General features: G+C 36.2%; 1 protein-coding gene across 3 annotated transcripts in view; it reads right to left on the reverse strand.

The window, feature by feature from the left end:
* RAVER2 (ribonucleoprotein, PTB binding 2) overlaps window positions 1–16,542 on the reverse strand; it is a 96,388-nt gene that overhangs the window by 49,316 nt on the left and 30,530 nt on the right. For all 3 annotated transcript variants that reach the window (XM_064589021.1, XM_045897495.3, XM_064589022.1), the window contains exons 3-5: window positions 13,460–13,929; window positions 10,203–10,394; window positions 374–500 (exon numbers count right to left, since the gene is read on the reverse strand). In XM_064589021.1, the coding sequence (XP_064445091.1) occupies window positions 374–500; window positions 10,203–10,394; window positions 13,460–13,929 (789 nt within the window). The remainder of the gene's footprint in view (window positions 1–373; window positions 501–10,202; window positions 10,395–13,459; window positions 13,930–16,542) is intronic.

Here is a 16,542-nt window from a genome sequence, read left to right on the forward strand (position 1 = left end):
GAAACATACCTTTAACACGTCTGAACAAAGTAATTCTGCTACTAAAAATATTACATGGAAAAGTAGTATATCCTTTGTTGATACAATCCATAACAACACAATGTGTTAATTATCTGGTCTCTAAATTCCTGTCAACCACGAGCTAAGCTGGTTTTAATATTTAACATTTACTAAAAAGAAATTAGGAAACGCATAAGCAGACTGTATCTACCAAAAATAGTGAAAACCTATTATCAGTTCAGATCATTAATTAAAATTCACTGACAAGTCCTAGAAAAATATTTTTGGACTAATTTACTGTGTTTTTCATGCAAAACAGCACAAATTGGCTTCATGCCAACATTCTATATTTAATCTGTATCCATGTGCTTACCTGGTTTAACAGCTCGCCCACAGAGCTGGGGTTGTAGAAGAACTTGTAACATGGCAGGATTGTTTAAACTTTTCATAATTTGTACAGGATTTGGCTCTGGAAGTAAGCCTTTTTGATTACTGTGCATCTTCAATAAATATAGAAACAGGAAACATTAGAACAAGGATAAGTACAAAAGATGAAATTTTAAAGGTTTCTTCCAAAAATTCTCACTCCTCTGATGTTTATGATAAATGCAAATTGCTTTACATGATACATTTTTGTATATATTCTATCACAATTCTTAATTATAATGCTAAGATATTCTACTATACATCATATATTGAAATCCTCATAAAATGTCCCCATGAAATACAAATTGGCTTTAAGAGGACTAACAATTTAGTAAGATAAATCTCTTTATACAAGTAGAAAAATTTCAAGGGAATCTGAATTTATTAATGGGGAGATAATTTGTTGATACAGTATGAATACCTCATACTACAGAAGAGCCGTACTATAATGTTTATCTAAAGCATAATAATGTGGGTTGCCTTACAAAAAAATTTTTTTTTTAAGATTTTATTTATTTATCTGACAGAGAGAGACACAGCGAGAGAGGGAACACAAGCAGGGGGAGTGGGAGAGGGAGAAGCAGGCCTCCCACCAAGCAGGGAGCCTGATGCAGGGCTCGATCCCAGGACCCTGGGATCATGACCTGAGCCAAAGGCAGACGCCTAATGGCTGAGCCACCCAGGCGCCCCCCCAGTTTTTTTTATAATAAAAGTCTTCATTAACTTCATCTTCTGAGACAAAGCTGAACTGCACTCACATACATGTGATTAGGTAGCTTCCTAAAAATATGAAATTGTTTTGTTTCAAAAACTAACCTGATAGATGAGAATATTAATATACAGTTATAAAATACTATAAACTTCTAGTCATAACAAAATGGAGAACTAATAATAGGAGTGGAATCCCTCTCTAAATCCAGATACTGTGAACATGAGAGGGAAAGGGTGACAGATCTGAGAACCAGACAAAATCTGTGAGAACTCCCTTAGAGAGATAGAAGGTGGCGGGTCTCGATGTGGAGGGAGAGACTTCCGCAGGGAGCATGAGAGAGCCTGGGTCTACAGCCAGTTTGGGGACGGGCTTTTGATTGTGCAACTGTAATGAGGGCTCTCCTGGCCAGCACACAGAGGGAAACCAGCAGCATTAACCCAGTGACAGTCACAGGACCACTGAATTAAGAGTTTCTCTGAGGCGCAGTGTTATCTGGTTGGGGTGGGAAAAGGGCTGTAGTCAAGGACAGACAGTAAAGGAGAGGTTCTCAGCCCTAGCTCCTCATCTGCATTCACTAAACCCTAGCTCAAATGAACAGGCTTTTGCTCTCACCTGTCCATCCTTCACTCCCTCGACCTCTAAACACTCACATATGAGGACACTGAAACCCTCCCAGGGAAATATGTATTCACAGAACACAGCTAGACATCCGGAGAATGTAGCCATTAAAAATTATAAGTAACAAACTGAACCACCTGTAATAGACAAACCAGAATTAATGGATACGAAATGATAAGAACACTACATAGTAACAGACATAATCGATACCCTTAAAAATTTGTTGTTAGTAACGTGAATCAAGGACAAGCAGTTACAAAGAATAACTAATTAGAAATACTGGGTATGAAAAACATAAATGTTAAAAAAAAAAAAAAAAAGCAGCCCCCACTGCATACTTGACATCATTCTATGCACTTTACGTGGATTATATCACATAGTCCTCCTAAACAACTCTACAGCATGTTACTATTATCACTATTCTATAGACAAGGAAATTGAAGAAACTCATACAGAGCATTATTCTTAACCTCCATCCTGTGCTTGAACAGATAAATAGTAGAATATGTGTGGTTGAAAAACAAGAGTGCCTTGAAAGATCAGTTCAAAAGAAAGCTCTAAGACGACACAGGCAAAGGATAAAGAAGTGGAAAACGCAAATAAACAAAACACGGAAATAAGAAATACAAGCAAAAGAGAAAAAGGAAGGCAATAAAGAGGCCGAAAGTGTCAACCTGTATAAAATAGGAGTCCCTGAAGGAGAAGAAAGAAGAAGGGGATCTTTGAAGAAATGATGGCTGAAAATTTGTTATTAAAGAAAAATTAAAGAACATGGAATGAAAGGGGTTACGGCATTCCAAAGATGATGTATAAGGAAAAAACACACCTAGTCACATTTTTGGGTTTGAAACTTAAGAACATCAAAGCTGAAGAAAAAATGCTAGAAGCTTCTACTGAGAAAGAACGTATTTCCAAAGGAACAAGAAATGAATTAATACCATCTTCTTCCTCAAAGCATCAACAGTGGATTTAAGAAGACAACAAATTAGTATTTCTGAAGTGCCAAAGGAACAATTTTGAATCTACATTTTTAATATTTTTATATTCAGCTATTATTTAAATATGTGAAAGAAATAAAAATATTCCCAACTACACAAATTCTCAAAAGTTTTTACATTAATAACTTCTCTGAAAATGAGACATGAGATGCAGTAAATTCAAGACAATATTACATGATATGTGCAAATGAAGGTATGTAATAGCATAGTTAATTTCACTCTTGCATATAAAACCCAGTACCATGGAAAAAAAATACTTTAGGAAATCCTAAAATTAAAATGTAGACACCAATATGGTGGTAGGTGGGATAAGGAAGGAGGAAGTAAGATGGAGGTAAGATTGACTTAAGTGGGAAGAGAGGGATACTGATAAATCTAGGGATATAAATAAGTTAGGGGCAATCACCAATAGGATAAAGACAGAACACATTATTCTCAAATGCGAAGAAGAAATTTTTTTTTCCTTTTTTTTTTAGTAGTTATTGTCTATGGCTTTTTTTTTTTTCTCATCTACAAAACCTTAGCCCTCCCAACTGCTTCTTGATCTTAGGGGCCTCAGATAATCTAAAAACCTCATTTAACAAACATTTGGTGTCTAGTGTGAAAGAGTATGATTGATGCCGAGGAGGAATACCAAGACACAGGACACAGGTCCCTGCCTTTCTAGAGAAGAATTTGTATGAAATGGACCAGCCAAGAATCCAACTGTCAGTCGATACAAGCTGTCCTTTGTTGACCACTGCTCCAACAGCGGTACGCACTCAGCCAGTTTAATTCTCAAACTGCCATCCTCAGGTGGAAAATGCAGAATTCCATTTAATTTTCACTTTTGAAGGGGTGACGTTAAGGAAGGCACATGCGGGCTTGCTGGCTGAGGGGTTTCCTTCTTCCTGTCCCAGAGATGCTTACCTATTCCCACCTGCTCCCCAGGACAACCCACACTCGAAGAAAATTCTTATTTATCCAATAGTAGATGGAAAATGAAAATGGAAGAAAAAAGCATAGTTAAAAGAAAACATGATATAAGAGAATAGTCATCACTACATATTTAAGTAGTCTAAATGTACCAATTAAAGACAGATTTTTTAAATTTGATTTTTTAAAACATGTTTTTAGAGCAACATGTTAGCTATAAGACACATACCTAAAATAAAATGTACAGAAAGGTTGGTAATAAAGGGATGGCAAATATAAACTAAAAGAAAGTTGAAGTAGCAACTCTAACATCAGAAAAACATATAGAGGGGTAAAATAATCAATATGACTATAAACAAATGTGTACCTAATAATTAATAATACCTATACCTATCTATCTATGGAGAAACAACTAATAGAATAAGGAGAAAAAGAAAACCCAACAATTCTACATGATAACTTCTAATACATTCCCCTCAGACACTGACAGATCAAACAGAAAAAAATAAGCAAAGATAAGAAGACTTGAGTCACAATTAATAAGCTCAAACTAATATTTATACACACATATATGCACATATAACTTTGTAACCCACAAACATAGATTGGATTGTTTTTGAGCATACGTGGCACATTCACAGAAAGTAACCATGCACCAAAGCAAAATGCAGCCACAATATCCCCTCCCCCCAAATCAACATTAGAGACTAGATTCTCTGACCACAATGCAATAAATTACAAATCTATGTCAGAAGAATAGTTTTTTAAAATTCCTAAGTGGATATAAACTGAAAAACAGAAACAAAAGTAATTAAGCTTTATGTGGAAAAGGAAATCATAGAACAATTTGTAACACAATCTAAAATTTATGACACGTTGTATAGAGTTGTGGAATCACTATATCATACACCTGAAATTAATATAACACTGTATATTAACTAGAAATGAAAGAAAAACTTAAAAAGCCAAAATAAAATAAAATTTAGGATACATAGGTATAGCATTAGTTAAAAAGAAACTTGATTTAAATACATTAATCAGAAAACAATACAGATTGAAAACAAAGGTGCTAAGTATTAATACCAATAAAGACAGAGGAGAAAGAGTAAACCCAAAGAAGAAAACAAAACAAAACAAAACAAGGATATTATAAAGATAAGGGCACTGTGGAAAACTGTATGGAGGTTACTCAAGAAATTTAAAATAGTATTACTGTATGATCCAGTAATTCCTCTACTGGGTATTTACTCAAAGAATACAAAAATACTAATTTGAAAAAATACATACACCCCTATGTTTATTGAAGCATTATTTATAATAGCCAGGATATGGACGCAGCCCAAGTGTCCACTGATAGATGAATGGATAAGGAAAAGATGAGATACACACACACACACACACACAGGAATATTATTCAGCCAAAAAAAGATTGAAATATTGCCATTTGCAACAACATGAATGGATCTAAAAAGTATAATGCTAAGCAAAATAGATCAGAGAAAGACAAATACCCCATGGTGGAATTTATGAAACTAACAAAGAAAACAAAGAGACAAACTAAGAAACAAACTCTTCACTGTAGAGAACAAACAGATGGTTCCCAGAGAGGAGGTAGGTGGGGGGTGGGTGAAATAGGTGATGGGGATTAAGAGTACACTTATCATGAGGAGCACTGAGTAATGTATAGAATTGTTGAATCAATATATTGTACACCTGAAACTAATAAAACACTATGTTATCTATGCTGGAATTAAAATTTTAAAAGGGCAGAAATAAGCAAAAGATAGAAATAATGAACAGAACAAAAGCGAAACAGCTTTGTTTCGACAAAACAGGGAAATCTTTTGTAAGACTGATCAAAGAAGGGGTGTCTGGGTGGCTCAATCGGTTAAGTGTCAACTCTTGATTTCGGCTCCGGTCATGATCTCAGGGTCATGGGATCAATTGAGCCCCGCTTCAGGCTCCGTGCTCAGTGTGGAGTCTGCTTGGGATTCTCTCTCGGGAATTCTCTCTCCTTCTGCCCCCTGCCCAACTCGTGTGCACTCTTGCGCTCTCTCTAAAAAAAAAAAAATCAAAGAGAAAAAAATGCAAATAAAATACACAACAAAAATGAGAACTAAATGGAACAATTTTATTTTTTTAAAGGTTTTATTTATGTGAGAGAGTGAGAGAGAGAACAGAAGTGGGGTGAGGGGCAGAGGGAGAGGAAGACATAGGCTCCCAGCCAAGCAGGGAGCCTGATGCGGGGTTCAATCCCAGGACTTCAGGAGCATGAAGACAGAACAAATTTTAAAAATAATATTATAAATGAGTATGTGCCAATAAATTTGAAAACGTAGACAAAATGGATGAATCTATAGAATATAATCAAATGCCAATATGCCACAGAGAGAAAAATAAAACTAAAATATCTGGGGCACCTGGGTGGCTCAGTTGTTAAGTGTTTGCCTTCGGCTCAGGTCATGATTCCAGGGTTCTGGGATTGTGCCCCGCATTGGGCTCCCTGCTCCTCAGGAAGCCTGCTTCTCCCTATCCCACTCCCCCTGCTTGTGTTCCCTCTCTCACTGTCTCTCTCTTTCTCTGTCAATTAGATAAATAAAATTAAAAAAAAAAATAAAATGCATTGAAAATGTTTATCTTTATAAAAAAAACCTAAAATATCTAAATATCTGTAGAAGAAACTTAAGTGGTAACCAATGGTTTCTCTCTGTATGAGGCTCCAGGACTAGGTCTACATGCTTTCATGGATGAGACTTCTCACACTTTCAAAGAACAGGTAAGCCCTATTTTACATGAGTTGATCCATGAAATAGAAAGAAAAGGGGGAGAAGGAGAAAAAATAGTTAAATCATTTAATGAGGTCAGTATTCCCTTGATTCCAAAATAAGTGATGGTACAAAAGATTTTACGCATTTTTCACTTATGAGCACATGTGCACATAACAAAATAAAATATTATCCAATCAAATCAAACAATGCACTGGAAAAAAATGTTATCAATTAGAGTTTATAACGGAATGATGGTTTAACATTAGGAAATCTATCAGTGTGATTCAGCACATGAATGGATTTAGGAAGAAATCACATGATTGTCTCAATAGTTACAGAAATACTTTGATAAATTTCAGTACCTATTCATGATTTTTTTTTAATCTCAGAAAACCAAGAATCTGTCGAAAGCATCAATGCAAATGCATTACTTTTAAGATTGAGAGACATTTAAGATTTCTCATCGTCACTGATATTCAATCATGAAGGGCCCTGCACGCCATGCAAAGGAACCTGAACTTATGCAGGCATTAAAGAATATTAAGGAAGCAAATGATGCAATCTGATTTGAGGATGGAAAAGATCAGTCTCGAGGCACTGTGGAAGACGAATGGTAGTGGTGACTACACAAGAGATTATTTTCATTGTCTAGGTGAGAAAAGAGGAGATCCTGAGTAAAGTAACGAAGATGCTGACAAGCCTCAAGGACTGAAGAGATGTCAGGATGTGCAACTGAAAGGATTTGCTAATATTTTCAACATCTAGATTGAGTTGCTGATTCAGATAATTTTAGTTTGGGGGAACGGGTGCCAAATACAGAACACAGAATTGTACATGTATGTCACACATGTGTAGTGACATCAAGCCATGTCGGTGTTTGTTCTTCTCCAAGGGAGCAGAGTGCCCTGGTGCAGAGGTAGGCGACTGGATGGATTCAGAATTGTAAACTCAGCAAGTCCAGCCCAACATCACAGAACATAGAAAAGCAAGTTCCAGAGAAAAGAGAGTTTTCTTTTGGGAATGTTGAAATTGAACTACTTATAGAACATGAAGGTGGGATGCTTAATAATCATTTGGAAATACAGATTTTGTGCTAAGGGCAAATGGGTTCAAAAATAGGCACTTGCAAGTCATTGCTGATAGGCAGTAACTGGGGCTGTTGGAGTACACAAGGAGAAGAAAGTGAGAAAGCCAAATACACATGTCTACTGATACCAACCCTTAGGGAAAAAGAAGAAGTGGAAGGAACGGTTAGGCAGAAGAAGAATGGTGGGGTAGAATTCTAGAGTGGAGACTTTTAGAGAGACCAAGCAATAAAAGACTGAATAGCACCTATTCAACCTGAAGACGGAGAAATCTCTTATTAATCTTAATGAGAACAGGTTCATATGAATAGCGGAGGCAGAAACCACAGTGCATCAGGCTGAGAGAGAAATGAAGACATGATGAAAGGAAGTGGGGCCTAATTGTTCAAGAAGCTCCAGGGGTGAAGGAAGAGTAATATAAAGGTCAGTATGTAGAGAGCATTTGTTAAAGGAAAGGATCTGAACATGTTTATAAGCAGATGGGATGGAGCTAGGGTAGCAAGAAGTAGGCAGTAAGTAGAAAGGTAAGGATCAAGATCCTTGGAGATGGCAGACATGGTCATGAGCCCCAGCACTGGCAGGATGAGGCATGGCTCTTCCTCCAAGGAGGGGATCTTTGTCCATTTTGTTCACTGATGAATCATAAACATCTCTAACAGTGCCTAGCATGTAGTGGGTGCACAGTATGTATCTGTGGAATGAATGCTACGGAAGAGAAAAGGAAGTAAAAATAGGGACACAGGAGCACCTGGGTGGCACAGTAGATTAAGGGTCCGACTCTTGGTTTTGGCTCAGGTCGTGATCTCAGGGTCACGGGATCGAGCCCCACATTGGGCTCCATGCTTAGCTCAGTGTCTGCTTGAGTTTCTCTCTCTCCCTCCCCCTCTGCTCCTCCCCACCCACCCCCGCCATGCACACTCACACTCTCTCCCTCTCAAATAAATAAATAATCTTTTTTTTAAATATGGGGACATATTTGCTGGGGCAGTATGAGAAGAGTTGAATGAATGATCCAGCACATGACCTTTGTATTTCTAAACAGTAGGAGCCATGATCAGCTGACAGAAAGGACAAAGGCAGAAACAGAGTGAAGGTTCGAGATAGTTGCTGTAGAGAATGGAAAAGAGCAGCTGATGAGAGAGGATGAGCTAAAGTTTTGCTGGGGACCAGGCATTAATGTATATTACACATGTGTAGTAGCACCAAGCCACGTAGGTATCTGTTTCTCTTCGAGAGGACACAGTGCCCTGGTGTAGAAGTAGGTGACTGCATGGATTCAGAATTCTAAACTCAGTGACTCTGGTCCAGCAGAGGCAATTTAACCAGAGGCACAATGTTGTCAGTCGAAGAGCTGAAGTTGTGACTCATGCAAGCAAGGGCAGGAGAATGACAGAACTGAAGAGGGGAAGGACAAACTACGAAAGAAGGGAGGAGGGATCCAGGGCCAGACGTAAGGTTAAAGAACAGGAAGAGAAGGGAAAGAGATGTGCAACCAAGAGCAATCTCCTCTCTTTTCCTCCCTCCTCAGTTCATCTACGAACCACTTTCAGACCAATGTCTTGATGGCTTAACTCTGATCCCATCACTACCTTGTTTATATACCTCAAAAGCTCCCCGCTGCTTACCAAATTCAATCTCCATTCCCCCGGTGCTCAATGGTCCTCTCGAATTGGCATCAACCTACCATTTCAGCATGCATCCCTTCCTACCCTCCTCCACCTGCACCACTCACCTGCCTTGAAGCATGCGAATTTGCCTCATTCTACTGCTTGAAAGCTTTTGTTCAACTCACTCTACAGGTGTCAGATTTAGCAAGTAAAAATATAGGCTGCCCAGTTAAACTTGGGTTTCAGATAAAGAATAATTTTTTCAATATACTGTCTCATGCAAAATTTGTATTTAACTAGCAATCCTATCCTCTACTCCCAATACATTTCAAAATCACACTTTAATGTCACACACTCAAATGCCCTCCATCATGAAGTCTTCTTCCCTCATCCCTCAAAAGTGTATTCCTTTCGGGGCACCTGGGTGGCTCAGTCAGTTAAGCATCTGCCTTTGGCTCAGGTGGGATGGAGTCCTGCATCGGGCTCCCTGCTCCACAGGAAGCCTGCTTCTCCCTCTCCCACTCCCCCTGCTTGTGTTCCTGCTCTCGCTCCCTGTCAAATAAATAAAATCTTAAAAAAAAAAAAATTGTATTCCTTCCTTAGTTCAGTCAACAAGCATTTACCATGCTAAGTGCCTCGAGTCAAAACTGAACTTCCGGAATAGTCCCTATCTGCATGGAACTTCCACATGAAAGAGGCCCAGAGAGGAATAAGCAGATAGTTAACGATAGAGAAGTAGTAACAATGGGCCATGTGAGCAAAAACAAAGCACATGTCTTCCTGTATTTGCACTATGGATACTTATGAACACTTTGAAAAAAGAGACATGACACTCAAAATTTGGAACAGAACATTCCTTCAAAAAATTTACTTGGACAAACTTTACCAAATGCAATTTCTTCTTTTGTAATGACTCCTGGCTTGACATGACAGAGATACCATTTAGCCAATTCTTTCAAAGGAAGAATGTCTTTGTGTAATGGAAATATAATGAGAGCCCAATGAATGGTCAACTGGTTTGGATAGATTAAAATAGAATTTTTCTACATCCTAATAAAGAACGATAGACTTACCACACGTTGAGCTGCTATCAATGCTGCTAACGTACTTCGCCCTGGCGCTCCGGGGGCACAGAAGGAAACTTGGACTTTGCTTCCCTTGATGGTCATACCATCAGCTGCTTGCTGAACCTCTTCAGCATGCTCCGCAGTGTTATATTCAACCACTGCAAAGCCACCAACATAACTACCTTCATCCTGTGCAAGCTGATTTAATACATTTTGTTAAAAGAATTCTAATATTCAGTTAGAAATATTTATTTTCAGTATATAATTTTCAGATTCAAAAACAAATGTATCAGAGCATGATACTGGTGAAAATAATATATTCTTTCTCCCTAAAATTAAAAGTTTCCTAGTTGTGGGATGCCTGGCTGGCTCAGTTGGGAGAGCATGTGACTCTTGATCTTGGGGTCGTGAGTTTGAGCCCCAAGTTGGGTGTAGAAATTACTTTTTAAGTGAATAAACAAATAAATAAATAAAAATAAAAGTTCACTAGCTGTTTCTATACAGTCCTTCCTGAAGATGGGATGATAAACAAGATTCTGTCAAGTTTCTTTTTAATTCTTTGATTTTTCTATTTTAAAAGTCAAAGCAATTCCCAAAGAGGGAATATTATCATATTCCCTCTATATTAAGAAAGATGTGTAACTGATAATTTAGACACAGAAATATATGGAAACACAATAACAAACTTTCTTTAAAATAAATTTACCAGGTACATGGACAATGAAAGATACTGAACAATTATTTGACCACATATCTATGTAAATTAAAGTTTGTATTATCAAGAGAAGAAAAGTAGGAGGAACCATATTCAACTTTTAACTCAATAACTTGGGCAGATCTTAGGAATTTGGTCAAGTATTCCAACGCAAACCTTATTTGGGAAAACTGTGCCCCAGGTTTGTTAAAATGCCATATGCAGCACACCAGCTTTATTTCTGGATGTGCCCTAAATAAACTCCTGCAATGTAGAACTCGATTTATTTCCAGTCACCCACCTGTACGAGTGTAAAGGAAGATACTAAAGTCCTGGATCTGTAAAGACTGGTACAAAGAGCAAAAATAAGAACAAATAAGACACTAAAAAGTTTCTAAGTTTTGAAGAGTCTGAATTATCTTAAGCACATTCACGCAATAAACTGATAAATGTGATAAAATTCAGCATGGTATGTCTTTGAGAAGACACATCTACAACACTTGTTTGGATTTCACATCTCATAAGTTAATATTACAATTAAATAATTTCTCAGTCTTTTTAAATTTCTGCCTCTTATTTCTGAAGCTTTACTTTCTTGTATCGTTAGACCAAATTTCTATTTTTCCTTCACATTCTTCCTTCCTTTTTAAAACTGTCCTCAAATGTCTTTTCTTCCACAAAACTTTTTCCAAACACATGACAGAAAGGGAAAACATCTACCTCTTCCAAACACTTCTCCTCAACCCCATTCCTCTTATAATCCAAACCAGATATTAAAATCAGATTTGTAAAAGCCATCAGTCTTTGGTGTCCCTTGATCACAAGATCAGAGACTATCTTCAATATAGTCCATGTCAACCTACCAAGCAAAAGAGCCTGAATTTCATAGATCCACTGATAAAGGCATCATAAAGTTGTTTTATTAATCTTTTGAGAACTTTTGAAACACTTATTATTATTCCTCGTTCATTATGATAGCTTTCATGCCTATACAAATTATAATACCATTTTAATTCTTTCAAAAGACAAAATCACCTAAGTCCACAGCATCAGTAGTTTTAAAGAGGAATATTTCAATTCAGTAGGAAAGCCATTCAAATATGTAATGGTCTGACTTCGGATCTAGTTAATTTTCCATTATTTTGAAACATTTTAATAGAAGCTAAATGGTCACTCGCAAATAATATAACAAACATTTTTTCTACCCCTGGCAACCTAGATTAGAGAACCTCTCATGTACCTACCAACTCTGGGATTCATAATTCAAATACAAGTTGTGATAAATAGGTTTTCCCCTCACATTTACTTCAAAGGCCTCAACTACAGCTACAAAGAATTTTGTTTGACCACAGAATATCACTGTCTAATTTTACTATCCAAGAAAAGGATATGGATTAGATATCATCATCTATCACCTTTCAATAACTAACTGGGCAAAGATTTGATAAAAGCTCTGTCACAAAATTTTCTAATTTTATGATGCTCTTAGATGGTTTCTTTGATGCATATATTGGGATTGGAGGGGTAGAAATGTAAGAAAAAGATGGTAGCATTAATCTATTGTTTCTATATAGTTATATGTATTAAATATAGTTACATAGTTATGTATAATCTATATTATTTCTAAATAAAACAAATTTATATAAACATGATATGTAATACATTATAATTATATATAGTTATATATTATATATATTGCTGTGTGTGTGTGTGGAGATATATATATAACTTATATATATATAAAACTATAACAACTCTAAACTTTCTACTGTAATATTAGAGACTCAACAAATGTATGATTAAAGAAAAATGGTGGGGTGGTGGGGGCAGGGAATAGGGGGTAAGAAGAAAAGGAGCATGGGAGGAGAGAAGAGAGGGAAGGAAGAAGTTAAGGGAAGCAAGAGAGAAAAGAGTTCATCAGTTGCTACTGAACACCTACAAGGGAAGGAGCTTTATACAGTATATATTTTTGTTTATTTAGAATATATTTAATTTTACTGATCAAGTACATGAAAATTCTTACCAGTGTTGTCAGTTTTCAGGATCTTCTCTAAATGTCTCACCATGATCCCATTAACATAGAATTATACATTCTTTTTAAACTTCATAATACTTTCCTATCTTCCACTACATTATCTTTATACAGGATTTATAATTATTTGCTTGTCAGTATCTTCTACAAACTTGTAAGGTATTGAGAGAGTACGTTTCTATTCTCTGTATTTCTAACTTTTAGCAATATAGTGTCTGGCACAGAGAAGATAATAAGTAAAACTTGGATGGATGAATGGATCAATGGATGGAGGGCTCAACAAATGGATGGAACGAGGTGAATGAGTAAGTGATGGGTTTGCTAAGACATACTTAACTATATAATAATATAGGTTGACTCATCCACAAAAGGAATTGACTTAAAATTTAGAGTGACCTCAAAGTCTTCATCACAGACTAAAGAAGACTTAGATTATCCATTGTGATATTCACATAGGTATAATAAATTTGTGAGTGCATGTAGAATACATAGGCAGAAATTTTCAAATATTTCAAATGATACCTCAAGAATACATACCTGGCAAAACACAGGTTTATGTATATTGGAAAAAAATTGCAACAGCTCCTCTGAATCCCTGTAGTCACTAGGGAGTTTATTTATACAAAGGCACTTAGAATGAATGAGCTCTGCGGCCAATAGATTAACATCCATCCATTGTGCAAACAGAGCTGATGCTCCCAATTGTTTACCCAATAATTCCAATCTAGCCTTTGCAGCAAAGTCCTTTTTCATGTATTCCACAAATCCATAGCCTTTGGAATGGCCAGTAACTTCACTGTAGACTAGAAAACATCTCTCGATATTTCCATAAGCACGAACAAGTTCTTCAAACTCTTCTAATGTAAAAGAAGTGGGCAAGTTGGTAATACACAGCAAAGCATCTGTTGGCTGGAGCTGAACAATTAAGTCCTTTCCTCGAAAAGAATACTGATGAAACATCTGAATTGCATTCTGGGCTTGCTCCCCATTCAGTAAGGTAACAAAAGCTAGAAGATAACACAATGAAATAAATAATTTTCTAAGCCATTGTTTTCAAACTTTTTTGACTATGGTCCACAGTAAGGAACATATTTTTGGTCTGTGACTTGGTACACACATACACATTTCCAAAACAAAAGTATCAAGAACTAATACTCCTACCACATGCAATGCCCTCTCATATTTCTATACTATTTCATGGTGCTTTTTAATACTGACACTACCCACTTAACCAATTTCAAGACCAGTGACTCAAATTAAAGTATAGGAATTATATTAGGGGTTCCACGGGGTGCCTGGATGGCTCAGTTGGTTGGACGTCTGCCTTCCACTTGGTTTGTGATCCCGGAGTTCCGGGATCAAGCCCTGCATCAGGCTCCCTGCTTCTCCCTCTGCCCCTCACCCCACTCATGTTCTCTCTCTCAAATAAATAAATAAAAATTTTTTTAAAAAAGGACTTCCACTATAAGATACTACAATGTTCTCTCTTGTTTTTTACTTTTACAATATTTTCAAACTACATATTTTATTTTTCCCAACTACATGTAATGCAAAATTTTGTGAAGTCTTAAAAATTTTCTTTCATATTGAAGCACCTAAATACATAAAGCAAATATTAACAGACACAAAGCGAGAAACTGACAGTAATACAATAACAGTTAGGGACTTTAACACCTCACTTACATCAATAGATAGATCATCCAGGCAGAAAATCAATAAGGAAACAGTGTCTTTGAATGACACATTAGAGCAGATGGACTTAACAGAGATATACAGAACATTCCATCCACAACCAACAGAGTACACATTCTTTCCAAGTTCATAGGGAACATTCTCCAGAATAAATCAAGTTTCAATAAATTCAGGAAAATTGAAATCCTATCACATACATTTTCTGATTACCATGGTATAAAACAAGAAATCAATCACAAGAAAAAAAATGCAAAAAACCCCCCCACAAACATGGAAGCTAAATAACATGCTACTAAACAGCCAATGGGTGAATAAAGAAACCAAAAAGGAAATTTTAAAATACATGAGAACAAATGAAAATAAAACCACAATGGTCCAAAATCTTTGGGTCACAGCAAAAGCAGCTCTAATAGGAAAATTTATAGGGATACAGACCTACCTCAAGAAACAAGAAATTCTCAAGCCGTCTAACCTAATACCTAAAGGTACTAGAAAAGGAAGAACAAACAAAGCCCAGAGCCAGCCTTCCTTCCAGAAGGAAGAAAATATTAAGATCAGAGCAGAAATAAATCAGGGACTAAAAGAAAAATAGAAAAGATCAATGAAACCAAGAGCTGGTTCTTTGAAAAGATAAAATTGTTCAACTTTTAACCAGATTCATCAAGAAAAAGAAGAGAGGATACAAATAAATAAAATCAGAAATGAAAGGGGAATTAACAACCAACACCATAGAAATATGAAAGATTATAGGAGAATACTACAAAAAATTATATGCCAACGAATTGGACAACCTAGAAGAAATGGATACATTTCTAGAAACATATCATTTTCTAAAATTCAATCAGGAAGAAATAGAAAATCTGAACAGACCAATTACTAGTAACAGTTGAGTTGGTAATCAAAAACGTCCAACAAACAGAAGTCCAGGACCAGACTGCTTTACAGGTTTATTCTACCTTTCATTTAAGCAAGAATTAATACTGATTGTCCTCAAACTATTTAAAAAAAATAGAAGAGGAAGGAAAGCTTCCAAATACATTCTATGAGGCCAGTATTATCCTGATACAAAAACGAGACAGAGATGCTATAAAAAAAGAAAATTACAGACCAATATTCCTGATGAACATAGATGCAAAAATCCTCAACAAAATATTAGCAAGTGTATTCAGCAATACACTGAAAGGATCATTCACCTAGATCAAGTGGGATTTATTCCAGGGATGCAGGGAGGTTCAGTAGTCACAAATCAATCAATGTGATAAACCACATTAACAAAACAAAGAATAAAAATCATACAATCATCTCAATAGATGCAGAAAAGGTATTTGACAAAATTCAACTTCTGCTCATGATAAAAACTGTCAACAAAGTGTGTTTAGGGGATACCTTAAGCTAAATAAAGGTCATTCATGAAAAACCCACAACTAACATCATACTCAATGGTAAAAAATGAAAGTTTTTTCTCTAAGATTAGAAACAAGACAATGATGTCCATTCTTTTTATTCAATGCAGTACTGCAAGTCCTAGCCACAGCAAATAGACAAGAAATAAAATTCATCCAAATTGGTAAGGAAGAAGTTAAACTGTCACTATTTGCAGATGACCTAAAGATTCCACCAAAAACTATTAGAATAAATGAATTCAGTAAAGCTGCAGGATTCAAAATTAATACACAGAAAACAATTGCCTTTCTGTACACTAATAATGAAGTAACAGGAAAGAAAAAGAAAACAATCCCATTTATAATTGCACCAAAAAGAATAAAATGCCTAGGAGTAAATTTAACCAAGCAGGTAAAAGACCTGTACTCTGAACACTATGACAATGATGAAATTGAAGATGGCACAAACAAATGGAAAGATATCTCCTGCTCCTGGACTGGAAGAACCAATACTGTCAAAATGCCCATACTACCCAGAGCTATCTG

The sequence above is a fragment of the Mirounga angustirostris genome, unplaced genomic scaffold, assembly GCF_029215605.1.
Source record: "Mirounga angustirostris isolate CCGP_5_RB_7025 unplaced genomic scaffold, mMirAng1.0.hap1 SCAF_4, whole genome shotgun sequence".
In the NCBI taxonomy this organism is placed as follows: Eukaryota; Metazoa; Chordata; class Mammalia; order Carnivora; family Phocidae; genus Mirounga; species Mirounga angustirostris.